This window comes from Alosa alosa, chromosome 14 (genome assembly GCF_017589495.1).
Source record: "Alosa alosa isolate M-15738 ecotype Scorff River chromosome 14, AALO_Geno_1.1, whole genome shotgun sequence".
NCBI classification, from domain to species: Eukaryota; Metazoa; Chordata; class Actinopteri; order Clupeiformes; family Clupeidae; genus Alosa; species Alosa alosa.
This window is the reverse complement of record NC_063202.1, coordinates 16,160,747-16,180,017: the sequence shown is the minus strand read 5'-3', so window position 1 is coordinate 16,180,017 and position 19,271 is coordinate 16,160,747. Positions and strand designations below refer to the sequence as shown.

Genomic DNA, 19,271 nt, shown 5'->3' with positions numbered 1-19,271 from the left:
TCAGGTCTGTCTTCAATTTTTCATCAAGTTCTTGTTTGATGGTAGTAGCTGAGTGTTCTGCTATTGTCTTTTTCGCCTCAGCAATTGCTTTCTTGAGTTCTTCTCTATCTTTATTTGACTCTTCTATAAGCAAGAGCATTAAATCAGAGGAACATTTGTTGAGAATGGCTTCCCACTTGTCTCTGAAGCCCTTCTTACCATCTCCTCCATAGGCCGGGAATTTCTTGATCCTCAGTCCTCTGGGGATGAATCCTTTTCTCCAGTAGTCTGACAAAGTCACTGAGTTCAAATGGAGTCTTGTGTCTTTCTCCAACAGGTGCCTCAGTTCTTTAAAGACTTTTTGTAGATCAGCTCTGGGTAGCTCACCGCCGGGTAAATCATCCAACAGTGATGTTGCTGTGATAATCCGTTGCCCCTCTTCACGGGAATATGAGAAAGTATTCTCCATCTTGAGATGATGAGTATTGAAGGTCCAACACAGTAGACTGTAGCTGTGGAGCTGCTCCTCAAAAGCAAATCCCAGATGCTTGTAGAATTCAAAAAATGTCTGTCTAGGAGCGCTTCCTGGACTCAAATTTGTTTGTTTGAGGTGCTCTTTGGATGGGAAAATGTAGATGAGAGAAAAACAGGGGATTCCAAGGCACTCTCAATTGTCAAAGGTTAAAAAGCCTTTATTTTGTTGGCTTGGTTACATGTAAACCTTTAAAAAAAACTCTGACGCGTTTTGGCAAACAAGCCTTCATCAGGGAGTCAAACAGTTCTCAACAGGAAAGGAGAGGTTTTTTTAAATAATAAGTCAACCAATCAGGACTCTCCACATTGCAGATGTGCTAGTCAGGTGATAAGTGTAAGAGTATACAACCACCAGCAGGTGTCATCCTTACATCCCTGTGAGAAATAAATGTCGTATATACAACCATGCATACAGAAAAGTCAACATTCAGACACATTATTGTCAAATTAAAAACTAATATGTAGAGAGTGAACCCAAAACAAACACAAACAAGCAAAAATTCAAATAAAGACTCTGAAGTCAAGGTCCTCATTTAGGCCCGGATATTTAGTGGCCTGCAATTTATAAATCCAGAAGGTTTCTTTCTGATTTAACTGTCTTTGTCTATCACCTTTCCTCAAGGTCAGTGGAATGTAATCAATCCCACAGGCCTATAAGGTGGACGGGTCACTACTATGATGTTCCATGTAATGTCTTGCCATGGGATAGTTAATGTTGCCAGTGCGGATTGGATATTTGTGTTCAGTCAGTCTATCTTGTAGTCGTCGTTTTGTTCTTCCTACATAGAAAACATTGCATGCAGGGCACTCCAGTCAATAAATGACAAAAGAGGTTTTACAATTAATGAAATGGTTAATAATGAGTTGTTTTTGGGATACAGCATCCTGGAAAGTTTTGGCATTACATTAGAACAATGATTACAGTGGTGGCATTTGTAACAACCCTTGGGCCTGGTGCCCATCCATGTTTGTTGCCCATCTGGTTTGAGGTAGCTGTGGACCAGTTTCTCTTGCAGAGTAGGGCATCTTTCAAAACTTATCAAAGGTGGTTCAGGGAAGACCTGGGTCAGTAGGCCATCACTCTCAATAATACCCTAATTCTTTTTTATAATTTGTTTAATTTGTTCAGCCTCTGTGCTGTACTTAGTGACAAATATTGGTCTGTCTTTGGTCTGTTTGTGTGTGTTTCTTTTCAATAACGATGACCTGTCAGTGTGTTCTTATATCCCCGTTCCAAAAATCTTGTCATCATCTCTTTAGAATTACGATCAAAAACCTCATCTTGGTCACAAATTTTTCGGACTCTTTGGAACTGCCCAAAAGGTCTGTCTGTTGGTTTCCTATATATAGAGGTATGTAAAGACCCTTGTTCATCTTTAAAGATAGTAAGATCCAAAAAGTGAATAGAGTCTTTACTATATTCCAGGGACAGCTTAATATTAGGGTTAATGCTGTTCAGAAACTAATGGAATTCTCTGTTTCTGACCCAGACCAAAGTAAGCCAACATCGTCAATATAGTGGCCCCACCACACAATATACTTCAGAAACACATTCTTTTCACAGTTTAAAACAAAGTCTTCTTCCCATTTGCCCAAGTAAAGACCTGCATATGAAGGGCTATAGCACGCCCCCATGGCACACCCTTTTATCTGTTTAAAAATCTTGTCCTGGAAAATAAAGATGTTATTAGTCAATGTCCATTCTGTCAATGAAAGCAGGAAGTCAGTAGGTGGCATCTCTGATGCTGGTCGTAGACTCAAGAAATGTGAGAGTGCTTCAAGCCCCTGTTGGTGTTCAATGTTAGTATACAATGCTTCCACATCCATTGTGACAAGAAAAGTTTCAGTGCCTACATTTTGCAGTTCTTTGATCTTGTTTAAAACATCAGATGTATCCTGAACATATGCAGGGAGGGAAGGTAAAAAAGGTTTAATGAAAAAGTCAATGTACTTAGATACTGATTCAGTGAGGCTTTCATTTCCTGAGATGACAGATCTACCTGGCGGGTTCTCAATACATTTATGTATCTTCGGTAGCATATAAAACGTTGCCATTCTCGGATTTTCATTCAATAGAAAACTACATTCAGGCTCTGAAATCCAGCCATTGTCTTTTGCCTCCAAAAGTATTCTTCCCAATTCTTGTTTGAGTGATTCGGTTGGATTGTAAGGCAGGGGCTGGTAGAACTCTGTATTATGTAACTGATGAAATGCCTCTTTTATATACATATCCTTGCCCCACACAACAATAGCACCCCCCTTATCCGCCTTTTTAATTACTATTTCATCATCTTTGGACAGGGCTTCCAATGCTATCTTTTCTTTGTGTGAGAGGTTACTTTGTTTGTGAGCCCTCTTGTTCTTAAATAAGTTTTCCACATCAAAATTAACCTTATTGGCAAATGTATTCAAAGCAGCATTTTGAACCAATGGGCAGAAAGTAGATTTAGGCTTAAACTGCCGTCTACTGGAATAAGAGTCTGTCTGACCTGTGTCTGTGAAGCTTGCAGAAGTAGTGGCATTATGCTTGTACTGTGTCTTAAGGTGTAGATTCCTGTAGAATCGGAAGAGGTCGATCTTTGTATCAAACAACTTTGCTGAATGGGTAGGTGCAAAGGACAATCCTTTGGAAAGGACTTGGATACTCTCCTCTGACAGAGCTTTGCCAGAGACGTTGATTACGTCTTGTGCCTGGTTTTGCTCCGCGTCCTCCTGGGTTCCTCGTTTCCTTCTACCCCTCCGTGTCCTCCACTTCCTCTGCCTCTGGACCTGCCTTGTCCGCGTCCACGTCCACATCCTCTTGGGTGGTCTCGGGTTCAGAGGTCATGTAGTTGTCCTCTTCTTCGCTGCTGGTGAAGTTGAAGGAGACTGTCCTAGGCTTTGCTTTCGTTGATGGGCCTCCATCTGTACTCCTCTGTGGTCTCTTATTCCAGTTGTAGACTTTGCCCTCATTGTAGTCTGTGGGATCCCTCTGGAACTTCCATAGCTTTTCTTCTTTGAGGTTTTGGGTGTACTTCATCAGGTCTGTCTTCAATTTTTCATCAAGTTCTTGTTTGATGGTAGTAGCTGAGTGTTCTGCTATTGTCTTTTTCGCCTCAGCAATTGCTTTCTTGAGTTCTTCTCTATCTTTATTTGACTCTTCTATAAGCAAGAGCATTAAATCAGAGGAACATTTGTTGAGAATGGCTTCCCACTTGTCTCTGAAGCCCTTCTTACCATCTCCTCCATAGGCCGGGAATTTCTTGATCCTCAGTCCTCTGGGGATGAATCCTTTTCTCCAGTAGTCTGACAAAGTCACTGAGTTCAAATGGAGTCTTGTGTCTTTCTCCAACAGGTGCCTCAGTTCTTTAAAGACTTTTTGTAGATCAGCTCTGGGTAGCTCACCGCCGGGTAAATCATCCAACAGTGATGTTGCTGTGATAATCCGTTGCCCCTCTTCACGGGAATATGAGAAAGTATTCTCCATCTTGAGATGATGAGTATTGAAGGTCCAACACAGTAGACTGTAGCTGTGGAGCTGCTCCTCAAAAGCAAATCCCAGATGCTTGTAGAATTCAAAAAATGTCTGTCTAGGAGCGCTTCCTGGACTCAAATTTGTTTGTTTGAGGTGCTCTTTGGATGGGAAAATGTAGATGAGAGAAAAACAGGGGATTCCAAGGCACTCTCAATTGTCAAAGGTTAAAAAGCCTTTATTTTGTTGGCTTGGTTACATGTAAACCTTTAAAAAAAACTCTGACGCGTTTTGGCAAACAAGCCTTCATCAGGGAGTCAAACAGTTCTCAACAGGAAAGGAGAGGTTTTTTTAAATAATAAGTCAACCAATCAGGACTCTCCACATTGCAGATGTGCTAGTCAGGTGATAAGTGTAAGAGTATACAACCACCAGCAGGTGTCATCCTTACATCCCTGTGAGAAATAAATGTCGTACAACCATGCATACAGAAAAGTCAACATTCAGACACATTATTGTCAAATTAAAAACTAATATGTAGAGAGTGAACCCAAAACAAACACAAACAAAAAAACAAAACAAAAAAACACAAACAAGCAAAAATTTAAATAAAGACTCTGAAGTCAAGGTCCTCATTTAGGCCCGGATATTTAGTAGCCTGCAATTTATAAATCTAGAAGGTTTCTTTCTGATTTAACTGTCTTTGTCTACCACCTTTCCTCAAGGTCAGTGGAATGTGATCAATCCCACAGGCCTCTCTCATCTACATTTTCCCATCCAAAGAGCACCTCAAACAAACAAATCTGAGTCCAGGAAGCGCTCCTAGACAGACATTTTTTGAATAGTTTTGATGAATCTACAATGTAAATAGTCATGAAAATAAAGGAAACGCATTAAATGAGAAGGTGTGTCCAAACTTTTGGCCTGTGTGTGTATATATATAAATATAAAAGACCTACAAATATATATATAAAGATGAGTAGGAGCATAAGGGACACATTCACATTTTATAAAGAAAAATAAAAAAATATATACTGTAAGGGAAAATAGAGTCGTGAGTCTGAATTTAAAACAGGTAGCAGCTGGAGCGTTTCTTATATCCTCTGGAAGTTGGTTCCTGAAGTGAACTGTATAGCAGGCAAATGCTGCTTCACCATGTTTTGTTCTGACAATGGGTTTTATAACCAATTTCTTTTTTTTGATCTAAGAGGTCTGGGGGGGAATGTATTGTTCTTTTGCTTTAAACCAGAAGAGTGGTAACTCTAATCCTATCATCCCTCTTGCTAAATATAATTACTTCCTTCTTGTCCTTATTCAGCTGGAGAAAGTTGTTAATTACATTGATGCATTCACATAGAGTCAAGGGGATCTTAGTCATTTGGTGAAAGGGCTAGGTCAATTTCGATGTCGTCAGCATAACTGTAGTAGGAAATCTCATTGTTCTTGATTATTTGTCTGAGTGGGAGCATATAGAGGTTGAAAAATAGAGGCCCCAGGATCGATCCCTGAGGGACACCACAGGTTGAAAGACGTCGTCATAGATGCACAGTCACCAATAGGAACAAAGAAACTCCTATCCTGTAGGTATGTCTTGAGCCAGTTTAAAACTGTACCTGAGAGGTCATTCCAATGTGTAAAAGTATGTTGTAGTCAACAATATCAAATGTGCTGAGGTTAACTTCTCAACTGTAGAGAAAAGCACACAAAGTGTTGTTAATGTTATTGCTGATTATGTTAGAGAACAAATTCTGTCTTGCCTTGCATATCTCAGAATTATAAGTATGGAGCATTTCTTTATGGATCTGATAATAGTTTTGGAGTTTATATTTGTGCCATTTTCTTTCAGTCTTCCTGCATTCTCTTTTAACGAGTTTAACAGTTGGATTTAGTGATTTTAGTGTTTCTCTGACTGTTTTAAATTTAAGTGGGGTGACGTCATCCATGATTTTCACTACTTTATCACATTTATCATGTACTGGGCCTGATAATAGGCCAGGGTTCTGAGAGAGTTCCTGCTCAAAAAGAGCACAAGTGTGATCATTCGCTTTTGAAACCTTATGCATCTCTTCTGAGTGTCAGGTGACATTAAAACATCAAAGTAAAAAGAAATGGTCGGGTAGGGCCTGGTCTTTAACAGCTGATGTAATGGTGAAACCCCTTGTGATCACAAGGTCCTGGGTGTGGCCAAGGGAGTGTATTTGCCCCTGTACATGTTGACTTAGGTTGAAACTGTCCAATAGTGCAATTAAATCTGTAGTTTTTAGAGACATCGATATGGAAGTTGAAATCTCCTGATATAATGCGACGGTAATATTCATATATATATATATATATATATATATATATATATATATATATATATATATATATATATATATATATATATATATATATATATATATATAAATAAATAAATATATATATATATATATAATTGGCAGGAGGTTGTTCAGCTCATCAAGAAAAACTTTAACTGACTGTTTGGGGGAGAGCTATAAATAGTTGCTGATAAAATCTCTGTGTGCCCTCATCAAGTGTTCTTGATGAGGGCACACAGAGGTATTCAAAAGATAAAAAGTCACCAAATGATAACTGCATGCAATGAAAGATGCTCTAAACAAAGTGGCAAGTCCTCCTCCTCTTCTGTTTATGGTTTTACTCATAAAAAAAAACAAAGTTTGGAGGCAAAACCACAGTGCATTTTAAAACAATTAACGGTGGAGCCGTGAAAGGATCATCATTAATAAAGTTTAAGAATGGATTATAAACATAGATTACTGATTATTACTCATCAAATTTAACCAAAATTCATTTGCACTTGCAATGAATCCTAACACCATACCATGTTCCACCCATGACTGGGTTGGTCATGGTGCAGCACCAAAGTGAAATGAGTGTATTGTACCTCTACTATCTATGACCAGACTAGTAGAGGTGATTAGTAAAAAAAAGAAAAAATGGTGTTAGGTGTTGTTTCACTTTGACTCAAATACCAGAGCCGCCTTGCACATTAGGAGTTGTGATTGTATAAGATAAGAGACAATAGAATAGGCACACACTTACTGACAAAAGAAGGAAAAAAAACCCTATGCAGCAGTCTGAGTGTATGGCGGAGTCAAAACAAGACAAGTAAACAAAAGGTTCCCCTTCCAAAATCCATGAACTCTAGATTAGTTCCTATTTGCCTTTACTTTATTAAATTAAATTAAACAGTCAACATTCTCCAACCTTCCTGAATGTGTTTACATTGGCGCTTTGTAGAATTAAATGTCCCCCTCCTAATGAGGAGGAAGTCTCTGAGATCTGAACAGTCACATTATTATCATTCCATCCACCCTTCTTCAGTCTTTCTTGTCTACAATTTTGTCTGCTATCACACATGTAAAACCAAAGCTTCACTCATTTCAGGTAGATTTCATGTTACATTCAAAAAGTTTCAGATTTATATCAATCAGAATTATAGTTTTGACTTTACTTGACTTGTAAATGATCAGCTTTACCTATTCTTACCCCTATTTCTGTTAGGATTTCTGTATGCCCCTGTAAAACCTTCAGCTTAATCTGTCCTAAACTAAACTCCTAGTATTTCAAGCCAATCGAGCTGTCTCTCTAAATATTAACATCCAGCTCGGTACTTCATGAATGACCCCAGCTAGAACTGCACTGTGTCATAAGTGATGATTGACTTCACTTCATAAAATAGCAGTGAAACTATCTGCAGCATTCCAAAGAACAGTATAATAATGCGATATTAACAGGACTAACTGCAAGAGTAGTTTGTTGCAGGTGATTTAAAATGCAGCGGCACGTCTTTAATCTGCCAAACAGGACATATGTTACTCCTCTACTACTCTTGTAGTAATAATAGTAGCTCTTGTTTTTAATTGGTTAATTACTATAATAAGTGACCAAAATCAAAATCATAAAAAATGTAAAATAAACCTAAACATATTTCTAACATTATCTAAAATCAAAGGGAAAGCACACAAGTCATCAAAGCAAGAGAGCTGCTATGGTGACTTTGATGGGGTCAATCAAGTCAATCAAGTTCAGCCCTACTGCCACACCTTCCTCCCAGCAAATCCACGAAGACTGGTAGTATAAATTCCAGAGTTCAGGTTTGTACCTCTCTCACACCTGTGGAGCATCAGACCACAGGACCACTATGGGGACAGCAAAGGAGACACCCTTTTGGGTGCTAGTATGGATGGCTGTATGCATCGGATTTACTACCTCAGACACAGGTACAATGGCTTTGCCATGTTCATTGTGTGGCTGGTTTAGCAGTGCACAGGGAAGGTTTTATGTTTTGATTTTTTTTACTTTTACAGGTTCCGCACAGGTTAATGTAATTCCTACAATGACCAAAATACGAATGCTTGCAGGTAAGGTCATATCCTTACATCACATGACGCTAAAGGCTTGATAATGCCGGATTCATAAAAGTGCATCTCAAATAATCTTACAAATACAGCAGCTCTATTCATTAGGGGCCTACTGTGGCACTCCCTTCAGGGTGTGTATTAGTCTAATTCAGAAATATACAACAGCAAAGAGCCGTTTATAAGTTAAAAACCAACAATTCAACAAATTTCAGTGTTATCAATATGCATGTGTGTGTGTGTGTGTAAAACTGGAGAACAATATAAAATAATTTCTCCTACACACCCAAGAAGTAGAGTAAATGGAAAGTTACATTGGCATTATATTGAAGATGACTCTGAAATCAATTGATACTGATGAGGAATTCTGAAAAAAAGAAGAACAAATGAAAATGTGAATAAATTCAACATGTATTCTTAGGAACAAGCCCAGTGCACAATGAACAGGTCTGTAGCACGTGGGGTAACTACCATTTCAAGACGTTTGATGGAGACATCTTCCAGCTCCCGTCCAGCTGCAACTACGTCCTGGCCTCTCAGTGCAAGAGCAGCTATGAGGATTTCAACATCCAAATGAGGAGGGAGCTGGAGAATGGCCTCCCGACCATCAGCAAGATCACCATGGTTCTGGAGGGCACCGTAGTGGAGCTGGTGAAGGGCTCTGTCTCCGTAAATGGAAAACTGTAAGTGGATATTCAATGTTTCCGTTATTTTCTCTTCTGTCATTAGAGATCTCATTGAAGAATACTGGTCAATTCTATTCAGAATTTGAGTCTGGTACTGCGCCATTGGGATGTGATTATGGGGCATGTTTCAACTGATACAGGGGAGGCCTTTGCACACAATTGGTAGACCTAACCAATCAGAGCAACGAAATATGTGAATCCTGTAGGGAGAATAGGGTTGGGTATCGTTTGGGTTTTATCCGATACCGGTGCTAAATCGATACTTTTAAAACGGTGCCGGTGCCGAAACGGTGCCTGAACCGGTACTTTGTTTTAAAAATGTTTTAAATTAAAATGATCTAAAGCATGAATTGCTTTTTTTTATTGATAAGACAAATTTGAACATGAAATTGAACTGTTATATTCAATTCACTATCAATATCTCATTGCTCCTACGAATAATACATTTAAATGTTAAAACAGCTTGCCATGCATGCACACTGCTTTCAAGTTTACCCAGTGTAGGCGGTTTGCCATAAGGTATGTTAAAACCGCTTGCCATAAAACTGGCAAGTCATGGACAACGGCATTTGCAAGGAAGCAAATCTAACAGGGACTCTACTTTCCAGTTAATTCAGTGTATTCCCAAATGCTTCAAGAAATTTCATGTCTTAATCCATAACACGCAGTAGTTTTGAACATGTTAGGCTACATGTCTTTTATCTTTATATTCATTGTGATGCTATATGGGCCTCATGCACATGAAAGATTAATAGCCTATGCTATTATGTTGTTTAACACACCGTGAAATAAAGTTTTCACCTTACAACTTTGCTGATAACATTTCAAATAAATGTCAGTTAGCGCATTAGCAAGGATATTGTGTAACTTATAGGCTAGCCTAATGTTGATGTTCTTTCATAGCCTTTTGCTTGTGTGTAGTTAGGCCCACTGCTAGATTTTGACAAGAGCTCGCAATATCGCTTTAAAGTAAGCTACTTGGGCTCACGCAAGCTGTCAAACACTGTCCACTCGCCTATGTGGTGCACCCCTCTGGTTTATACATCCAGTGTTTATCATGTTAGCTAACTGTATCTGGATGTGTTGCTATCAGAGCAAGACGTTAGAGATGGCGCATGACATGCAGTGATGCCTCAAAAAAAAAAAAAAAAAAACGCTATTTAAGCACCGAAATGAGGCACCGAAATCCATGTTGTTATTTGATGCAGTTACTACCGTTTGCGTCGGCACCGGTGCCATATTAGAACCGTGTTTCGGTGCCCAACCCTAAGGGAGAATGGCCAAAACATCCTTCTCGACAAATGAAATGCCTTAATTGCTGTTCATTTCTGTTCATTTTTTGTTATTACGCTTTCAATATCTTGTACAACAGACACGATAGCTAAATGTCTAGCTTCTCTAGCAACAGCCTTTTTGTTGTAAATAAAATCAACCGAAATGTGCTCAGGTGACATGAATATCCACCGTTGATCATCTGTCCATCATCGCCTAAAGCCCACCCAGACGATTTGATTGGTGTGCACAGCTTTCATACGGGCATAGAATCCAGACAGAATTTTCTGACCTCAAATATTCTGGGCATGATCAGTTCAGGCCTGCTTCCATGCTACTGTCAGATATGACCCAAACATAGATCCTCTAACAAAGGATGTAATTTAGAGAACATCTCCTCTCATAGCAACACTTACAACAAGTCTTACTGATCCTAGCACTCACCAGCCGTCTCAAACTGACAAGTAACTGTTAAAAACAGCACTCACTGATGCACTTATTCTTACTGTACTCTAATGTTTTTAAATTGTCCTAAAATTGTTGAGAACTGCTCTAAAACTTAAACTGTTTACTATGTTGTTAGTCGCTTTGGCTAAAAAGCGTCAGCCAAATGTAATGTAATGTAATGTAATGTAATTTCAAATAGTAAGACAGCATGGTTCAAATGAAACGGGTCTGATGTGCATTTCCTTGGGGACATTTGTTTGTGTTTTTAGTGTGATACTGCCATTCAGTGAATCAGGGGTTCTCATTGAGAAGAGCTCATCCTACATCAACATCAAGGCAAAGCTGGGGCTCTTGGCCAATTGGAATGAGGATGATGCCTTTATGGTATGAAACTCTGCACCTCATCTACGACCTTCATACGTTTTTTTATATATATTGTTAAATGACAGGTTATCATTTCAATAGTTATCTTAAGAGAAAAGAAAAGTAAGTGAGTATTTAAGATTTGGGGTTTCATCTTAATTCCTTTTTACCATGTTTTAAGAACTGTATGGGTGATTCTTCAAAAGTATTGCAAAACTATTCTATCTAGTAGCATATGAATTTGACCTTCAAGAGCTTGAGAGCAGTGTCATAGAGTCAGTACTGTGTTCTGGTCAACTTTCAACTCTTAGCTGACACAGAGACTCTTTATGCTCATAGGTGGAACTGGACAAGAAATATGCAAACCAAACTTGTGGGTTGTGTGGAGACTTCAATGGTGTCCAGACACACAATGAGTTTGTCACAAGTGGTAAATCATTTTCGTCATTATAACATTCTGACTTGTGATGATCAAGTTATTTGTGTGGAGAACAATGGTTGATTATACACAATATGGTTTTCTTTTTAATTCAGAGGGTGTGCCCATTTCTAATCTTGACTATGGAAGCCTCTGGAAGCTGGATGGTCCAACTGAAACCTGTACAGAGCCAATTACACCTGAACCAACGTGCAAAGATATGGTATGACTGGATCATAGAATTGCTACCACATTCAAAATAATTTTAGAGGAATACACTACTCAGTGCCATAAAGAGTGCAGATTTCTTGTTAATTGTTTCTTTTTAACGATTGATAAGTAAGTAAGTAAGTAAGTAAGTAAATTTAATTTATAGAGCACATTTAAAACAGTTTCCACTGACCAAAGTGCTGTACAGAGGATATGGCTAAAAATAGAAAATAAAAGCAAATCAGAACAAGCAAAATATAAAAGGCAAGCACAGAGAGAGTAAGCAAGACAAATACAGAAATACAATAGACAAATAGACAGCCCTAAACAAATAAATAGCAATAGTACAGAAGACACTAAAATATGAAGAAGAGAGGAGAGAGATGGACAGCTAGGAAGCAGGGAAGGCCAAGGAGTAAAGGTGGGTCTTTAGTCTTGATTTAAAAGTGGTGATGGAGGGAGACAGTCTAACATCTGGGGGCTGACAATTCCACAGACGTGGGGCTGCCACCGCAAAAGCTCTATCGCCTCTTTGCTTGAGGCGGGTCTTGGCCCAGAGAGAAGACCCTTGTCGGCAGATCTAAGGGACCTGGATGCTGAGAGGGGATGGAGGAGGTCTGAAATATATGAGGGAGCCAACCCATGCAGTGCCTTATAAACAATTAGAAGGACTTTGAAGTGGACCCTAAAGCTAATAGGGAGCCAGTGTAAGGAGGCCAGAACAGGGGTGATGTGTTGGTATTTCTTGGTGCCAGTAAGCATCCTAGCAGCTGCATTTTGTACCAATTGCACACGAGAAAGTTGGAACTGGGGGAGACCAAGATAGAGGGAGTTGCAATAATCTAACCGGGATGTAACAAATGCATGAATTACTGTTTTTAAGTCTTTGGGAGACAAAGAGGGTTTGAGATGGGAAATAATTCTCAGCTGATGGAAGCTACTCTTGATAACAGAGCTAATCTGCCTTTTAAAACAGAGCTCTGAATCAAGGATGACACCTAGATCTTTGGCATGTGGCTTGACAAAAGAGGAGAGGTGGGCTAATTTCCCTTCAATCAGGGGTCTAGCTTTAGAAGGACCAAAAATTATGACCTCTGTCTTATTATCATTTAGCTGAAGGAAGTTATTATTCATCCAGCACTTAATATCCTGGAGACAATCCAGAAGAGGCTGAATGGAGTTATCAGATTTTAAGGGCAGGTATAGCTGGGTGTCATCAGCATAGAAGTGAAAAGAGATGTCATATCGCCGGATGATGTCACCAAGGGGGAGCATGTATAAACAGAACAGCAAAGGGCCCAAAATGGAGCCTTGCGGGACCCCATAGGAAACAGGAGCTGAGGAGGAAGAGAAACAACCAAGGGATACTGAGAAGGTTCTGGTAGGAGCTGAACCAAAGTAGTGCTGTCCCCTTTATGCCTACCCAGTCCTCAAGACGGGTAAGGAGGGTGTTGTGGTCCACAGTATCAAACGCTGCGCTGAGGTCCAATAGAACCAGGATTTCATTTTGACCTGAATCTAGAGTGAGAAGCAGATCGTTGGTGACGTTTAGCAGAGCCGATTCAGTACTGTGGAGTGTTCTAAAACCTGACTGGAAGGGCTCAAGGATGTTATGCTCAGTCAGAAAGGGAAGCAACTGGGCCAGCACTACTTTCTCCAGTACCTTGGAAAGGAAAGGGAGTTTAGAGATGGGGCGGTAATTATTCAAAGAATTTGCATCCAGGTTGGGCTTTTTAAGCAGGGGTTGGACCACCGCATGCTTTAAGCAGGCAGGGACAGCACCAGATGTCAAACAGGAGTTGATAACTAGCTTTATGGAAGGGCCCAACATATCAATTCACCAGGGGAAGATGTGGGTTTCATACAGAGGACTATGTCCTTGAGATCTGCTAGCGATACATCAGCAAAGTGACTGAAAGTAAATAAAGGGCCTGAAGACACCTTAACTGGGGGGGGGGGAAGGCAGAAGAGGGGGAGAGAACAGTGCTCTGATGTTTTCGATTTTATCAATGAAAAATGTCTTAAATTTCTCACAAGCATCAGCACTTGTGAAGGGAGCAGGTGAGAGTGGAGGGTTGGTGATTTGATTAATAGTGTGAAACAGAATTTTGGGTCTGTTAGCATGTTGATTAATAATATCAGAGAAGTATTTAGCTCTGGCTGCTTTGGCGGCTGCCTGGAAGGATGCTAAAGTAGATTTAAAAATGTCATGGGAGACTGGAAGACGGTCTTTTAGCCATTTCCTTTCAGCTCTCTGGCAGGCCTGGCATTATCTAACCAGACTTGAGATTTAAATTTCGGACGCTTGTGACAAAGAGGAGCCACCATATCAAGAATGTTATGGTGGCTCCTTTTTGTCAGAATTATTGATTAAAAAGTATACCTGCTGATATTTTAAAAAGTCTCCATGATCCTTGTGTTTCTTGAAATAGAATGTATGAAATAAATACATTTGGTAAAGGTTGTGATCATTCTGTTTGTTTGTCTTTATTAGACGTCTGTATGTGAGCAGCTGCTCTCCAGCCCTGCCTTTGAAAGCTGTAAAGCCGTAGTGAACGCCGACTCATTCATCAAGGCCTGTGCGAGGGACCTCTGCCTGTGTGCCAACAGCTCTGACTCCTTCTGCCTGTGCGGCACCATTTCTGAGTACTCACGTCAGTGCATCCATGCCGGAGGAAAACCCAGCGAATGGAGAACAGAACAGTTCTGCTGTGAGTATCTCCTGTTATCTCCGTCAGTATCCACAGGGATGAGGTGAGCAGCAGTAACTAATATGCCCATATGTCCTCCAGCAAAATCATGCCCCTCCAACATGGTGCACCAGGAGTGTGGAAGCCCGTGTGTGGACACCTGCTCAAACCCTGACAGAGGACAGGTGTGTGAGGAGCACTGCATGGATGGATGCTTCTGCCCACCAGGTATGAATCTCTGACAAATCGGTCTGCTGTTTCATTTATTGTTGGTGTCCCTGATGTATGAAGTTACTCAGTAGCCCAAAACCTATTTACCTTTATATAGGCACTGTGTTTGATGATGTCACTGGGAAGGGCTGCATCAGCTCAACAAAGTGCTCCTGCAGCAACAACGGAAACATATACCAACCTGGAGAGTCTTATTCCAGCAACTGTAAACACTGGTAAGTACTCTGGAATGTTGCATGTAGCAGTATGCATTTTAGTGGTGCCTGAGGTATTTTGAAGGTAACTAGTTTTTATATGTTCCTAAAATTGCTCATGGTGAAATGTAAGAACTGTTTTTTACACAATGATGCAACCAAATGTAATTCAATTCACCTGAGCCAACTAGTATGCAGTCTGTTGCTATTAATGTTTGCAAGGCATATCTTTTGGCTTTAGAGTAGTTTTGCACAGAAACATCTTACTGTTGCTTGAATGATAATTTGTTCAAATTGACTAAATGTACTCAATTGTGTTTCTAACCAGTACCTGTGGTGGTGGCCAGTGGAGCTGTATAGAGAAGGACTGCCCAGCAACATGCTCTGTGGAGGGAGGCTCCCACTTCTTCACCTATGATGGGAAAGCCTACACTTTCCATGGGGACTGTACCTATGTCCTCACCAAGGTCAGTTTCCATACACAACTCCGACAGGTGCTGAGATCAACTCCATTACTGACATTTATATAATTATAATGATCCAGTCCTGCTAATCCATGTATTCTAATAATACTGTTTGAGAATCATTACTGCTCAAAGAAATAAATACCGGTACTAATGATTCATGCCTGTTCTCTCTGATTATATGTCAAACTCTGCTATGCCAGGTGCATAACTTGCCTAGATCTGCCTAGAAATTAGATGAGCATTCACATTGGGAATGTTTTTAGGTGAAAACGTGTTTTCCAGTACTTTTGTCTGGAGATACGGTGTCTTGTAGAAATAACGTGCTTTCTGTGCACTCTTCTCTTTAAGACACATAATGAGACTTCATCTTAATTTCGTTCATTTGACTGAATTTCTTCCTTCACTTGGCTACATCATCCTGCATACCATCTATTATCATTGTTTTCTATGAACGCATCTTTCTTATTTGGATGGCACAGCTTATTTTGTCAAATTAATATTGTCAGCCCTGTAATTCAGACCCTCTTTTACTGAGTCGGTCACAGCGTTTACGACAGTAAAGCAATACTGATTATTTCTTGCATCTTGCCCAAAGACCTTGTCAAATTTCATGTAAAATTATTCCACTTCCATTTTAAACTCATGTCACAGTGGTCTTTATATATTTCTTTTAATATTTTATTTGATATCATTATCACTTTAAGAAAAAAATGGAAAATTATTCAGCTTGTTCATTTGTGTTACAGTCCAAATCATATCTAGCCTAGATCATTAAAATAGAACCAAAAAGTAGTCTCTATAGAGCCAGATTCCCAGCTACAATTCAACTCAGGAATTTGAGGAATGTTATCTGACATTTCAGTTGACAATGTAGTCATTAGTGCTCAGGCAATTTTCTTTTCGTGGATCACTACTGTATGTGTTTCATTCACTAATTGGTTATAAGGATTCAAGGCAGTCCACTGCCCTTATCCTTATCCATTCTGTGACTTCTTCCTTTTAAAGGTTCCCTTAATTTGTCAGATTGTGCAGGTTGAGAGTACATTAAAAATGTATTTCTGTATCCCTTCCAGTTTAATGTCCAACCATTATTTACCTAAATTGGCTTTCACTTTTTTGCCTTTATTTCTGGAAAAGTATTCTGCCTATATGATTACTTAATGTAATTCAACTTTTTTTCTTCTTTCATTCATAATTTCCATGGTATTTCAATTGTTATCCTTTTTGAGAAGCTTTTTTCAGAATCCACTCATATCTTTGTTCCATCTTGGTAATGGTGTGATTGGATTCAGTGTAGACTCACAAAATACCTGAAATAGACCTAATATGTTATCATATTCAAACATGCTTTTGCAGCAATGTAATGGGGCCGACTTCACAGTGCTTGGGGATCTTGTCAGGTGTGGTTTGACAGACACAGAGACTTGTCTGAAGGCTTTGACGTTGGCAGTTTCTGGAGATACTGTGAGTACTACCTGCTAATGTTGATATATAAAACCCTCTCATGGTCAACTGTGCCATCAATTTGTTTAACAATTAAATTTGTATCTGTTTTCAGATCACATCACATTAAATATTAAATGTAAATTCAATGATTCAAATATTTAAATGTTCTACATTTAAGAATACATTACCAGTGTAGTTAATACATACATGTAACTCTTTCTTCATTGCCCAGGTGATTAATATCCAGTCCAATGGAAAAGTTTTTGTAAACAGGAAGTACTCTCAGTTGCCCCTGTCTACAGGTTTGTTGCTGACACAGAATACTGGAATTTAACAGCTTAAAATTCTTATGACTGGTTTATTTGGTAATGCATTTATAATATGGTGTTCTTTAATTACTTTCACAGCTGGGTGACGATTTTTGAAGCATCCACATTTTTCATCATTGTTCAGACCTCAGTTGGTATTCAGTTGGAAATTCAGCTGTCACCAATCATGCAGGTGTACATCACAGCAGATTCTAAACTCAGGCAAAAGACATGTGGTACGTACCAATGTGGTGAAACACAACAATGTCCAACAATGACCTTTAGATGGGCCTAATTCAGTTATTCTCAATGCACCCACAGGTCTGTGTGGAAACTTTAACAGCATTCAGGCTGATGATTTCTTGGCGATGAATGGAATTACTGAGGGGACAGCATCAGGCTTTGCCAACACCTGGAAAACAAGAGCCAGCTGTCCTGATGTGAAGAGCAGTTTGGAGAACCCCTGCAGCCTAAGCATCGACAATGGTAGAGATAGCATGACAAGCTTGTTGATGTGTTTGCAAAATGCATGCTAAGGATGGCCAGGATAATAAGCTGATGAATATGGTTTTCTTATCATTACAGAGAAGTATGCCCAGACATCAGTGGTTTGCTCCCTGCATATTTTCACTAAAACCCTGACTGAAGCATATGGTTTAAGTGCATTTAGGTTTTCAGGCCCATGCCACAGTGAGATCAACCCAGACATCTACAATTAAGCATGGGGTTTGTCCTTAAACCAAAGCACACCTTCACAACAGCAAGCTTTCAATAAAGTAGACTGAATGTGACAAGTAGAATACTGAATATGCGTCATAAGCCATAAGCAACGACAAAACAGTGTCTTACACACTGTTATTTTATGTTTACAGTACTGACTGATGAGGTTATAATCGAAAACAAAGCAACACTTACCCTAATAATATTCAAATGACTGCATAAAAAGCCTAAGGACTTTCATCCAAGCACAGTAGTAGAGTCTTTGTGTTACGTTGTGAGGGGGTCGTTGCTAAAGGGCAGATCACTAGTTATACTTCTTGACAATGCACTCTGAAAAAAACATTGTGATACTGCACGTCATTTTAGACCAAGTTGTTCTTGGTCAGTGGCATTATCATTTTCAGTGGTGCCAAAATAGCAATTTGTGATCATGCTCTTGACCACACATTGTGCAAAGACAGTTGCGTCACGTCTGGCACTGCGATGCACCAGGTGTAAGATAGGGCCCTAGAGGTTTTGTCAACTAGTCGACTAGTTAAAAATCACTAGTCTGTGCTGTAAACAGCAATCAACTAGTTGTGGGCAAATGTAGGGAAGTATTTGACCGAAAATGAAACTTGTTCCTTGCTTAAGGCACCAAACCCCTTCAGCCGTTTCTACTGGTCGGGGTTCAAACCGGCAACCCTCCTGTCTGAAGTCTGAAGCCCTAACCAGTAGGCCACGGCGGCCTAATGTATAATGTTAGCGCTAGCATGGTGCAAATATGCATGGTGCATACTGGTGCAAAACGACTAGTCAACTAGCCAACAACTATTATGAAAAACTTGTCAACTAGCAAATATCAGCAGTTGTGAAACCTTTAATACACACGTTACAACATCAACTGCAACAGTTATGATCACTATGAGTAGAGGCATGGCAAACCAAATTTGATTTAGATTTTTTTGGTGATTTTCTGCTGTAGAACTGCATGTACGACAGCTGCAACTGTGAGAAAAGTGAGGACTGCATGTGTGCTGCTCTCTCATCCTATGTGCATGCATGTGCAGCTAAAGGCATCCAGCTGAACGGGTGGAGAGACACAACCTGCAGTGAGTGAGAACACAGCATCCAACACAAAACAGTCATTTACCTGTGTAGATATTGCTCTCATGACACCATGCTATGCGCAGTTCACGACAGTCACCTTGGCCCATGGACATTTCATTTTGAATGCAATCTCTGAACTAATTTCACTTATGTAATGTATTTTTTGTTATTGTTTGTTATGTCTTAATGTCTGTGTGTAGAGAGCTTTGTGTTATACTCTGTGCATGACAAATGCACTATATAAAGAAAGTACCTACTTACTGACCTACTCATTGTATTATATAATGCAGAAATTGGTGCTGAAAACTTCTTTTTTTGTCTTCAGAGAAATATGCCAACAACTGCCCGAGCAACATGGCATATGCCTACAGCATACAAAACAGT

General features: G+C 39.6%; 1 protein-coding gene across 1 annotated transcript in view; it reads left to right on the top strand.

Annotated features, from left to right (window-relative positions):
* Positions 1 to 8,339: 8,339 nt before the first annotated feature.
* Positions 8,340 to 19,271, top strand: part of LOC125307654 (mucin-5AC-like) — a 50,024-nt gene continuing 39,092 nt past the window's right edge. Inside the window, exons 1-11 of the mRNA XM_048263711.1 lie at positions 8,340 to 8,349; positions 8,768 to 9,029; positions 11,021 to 11,135; positions 11,454 to 11,541; positions 11,649 to 11,755; positions 14,237 to 14,453; positions 14,535 to 14,660; positions 14,761 to 14,878; positions 15,186 to 15,324; positions 16,681 to 16,788; positions 17,003 to 17,072. Of these exons, the coding sequence (XP_048119668.1) occupies positions 8,340 to 8,349; positions 8,768 to 9,029; positions 11,021 to 11,135; positions 11,454 to 11,541; positions 11,649 to 11,755; positions 14,237 to 14,453; positions 14,535 to 14,660; positions 14,761 to 14,878; positions 15,186 to 15,324; positions 16,681 to 16,788; positions 17,003 to 17,072 (1,360 nt within the window). The remainder of the gene's footprint in view (positions 8,350 to 8,767; positions 9,030 to 11,020; positions 11,136 to 11,453; positions 11,542 to 11,648; positions 11,756 to 14,236; positions 14,454 to 14,534; positions 14,661 to 14,760; positions 14,879 to 15,185; positions 15,325 to 16,680; positions 16,789 to 17,002; positions 17,073 to 19,271) is intronic.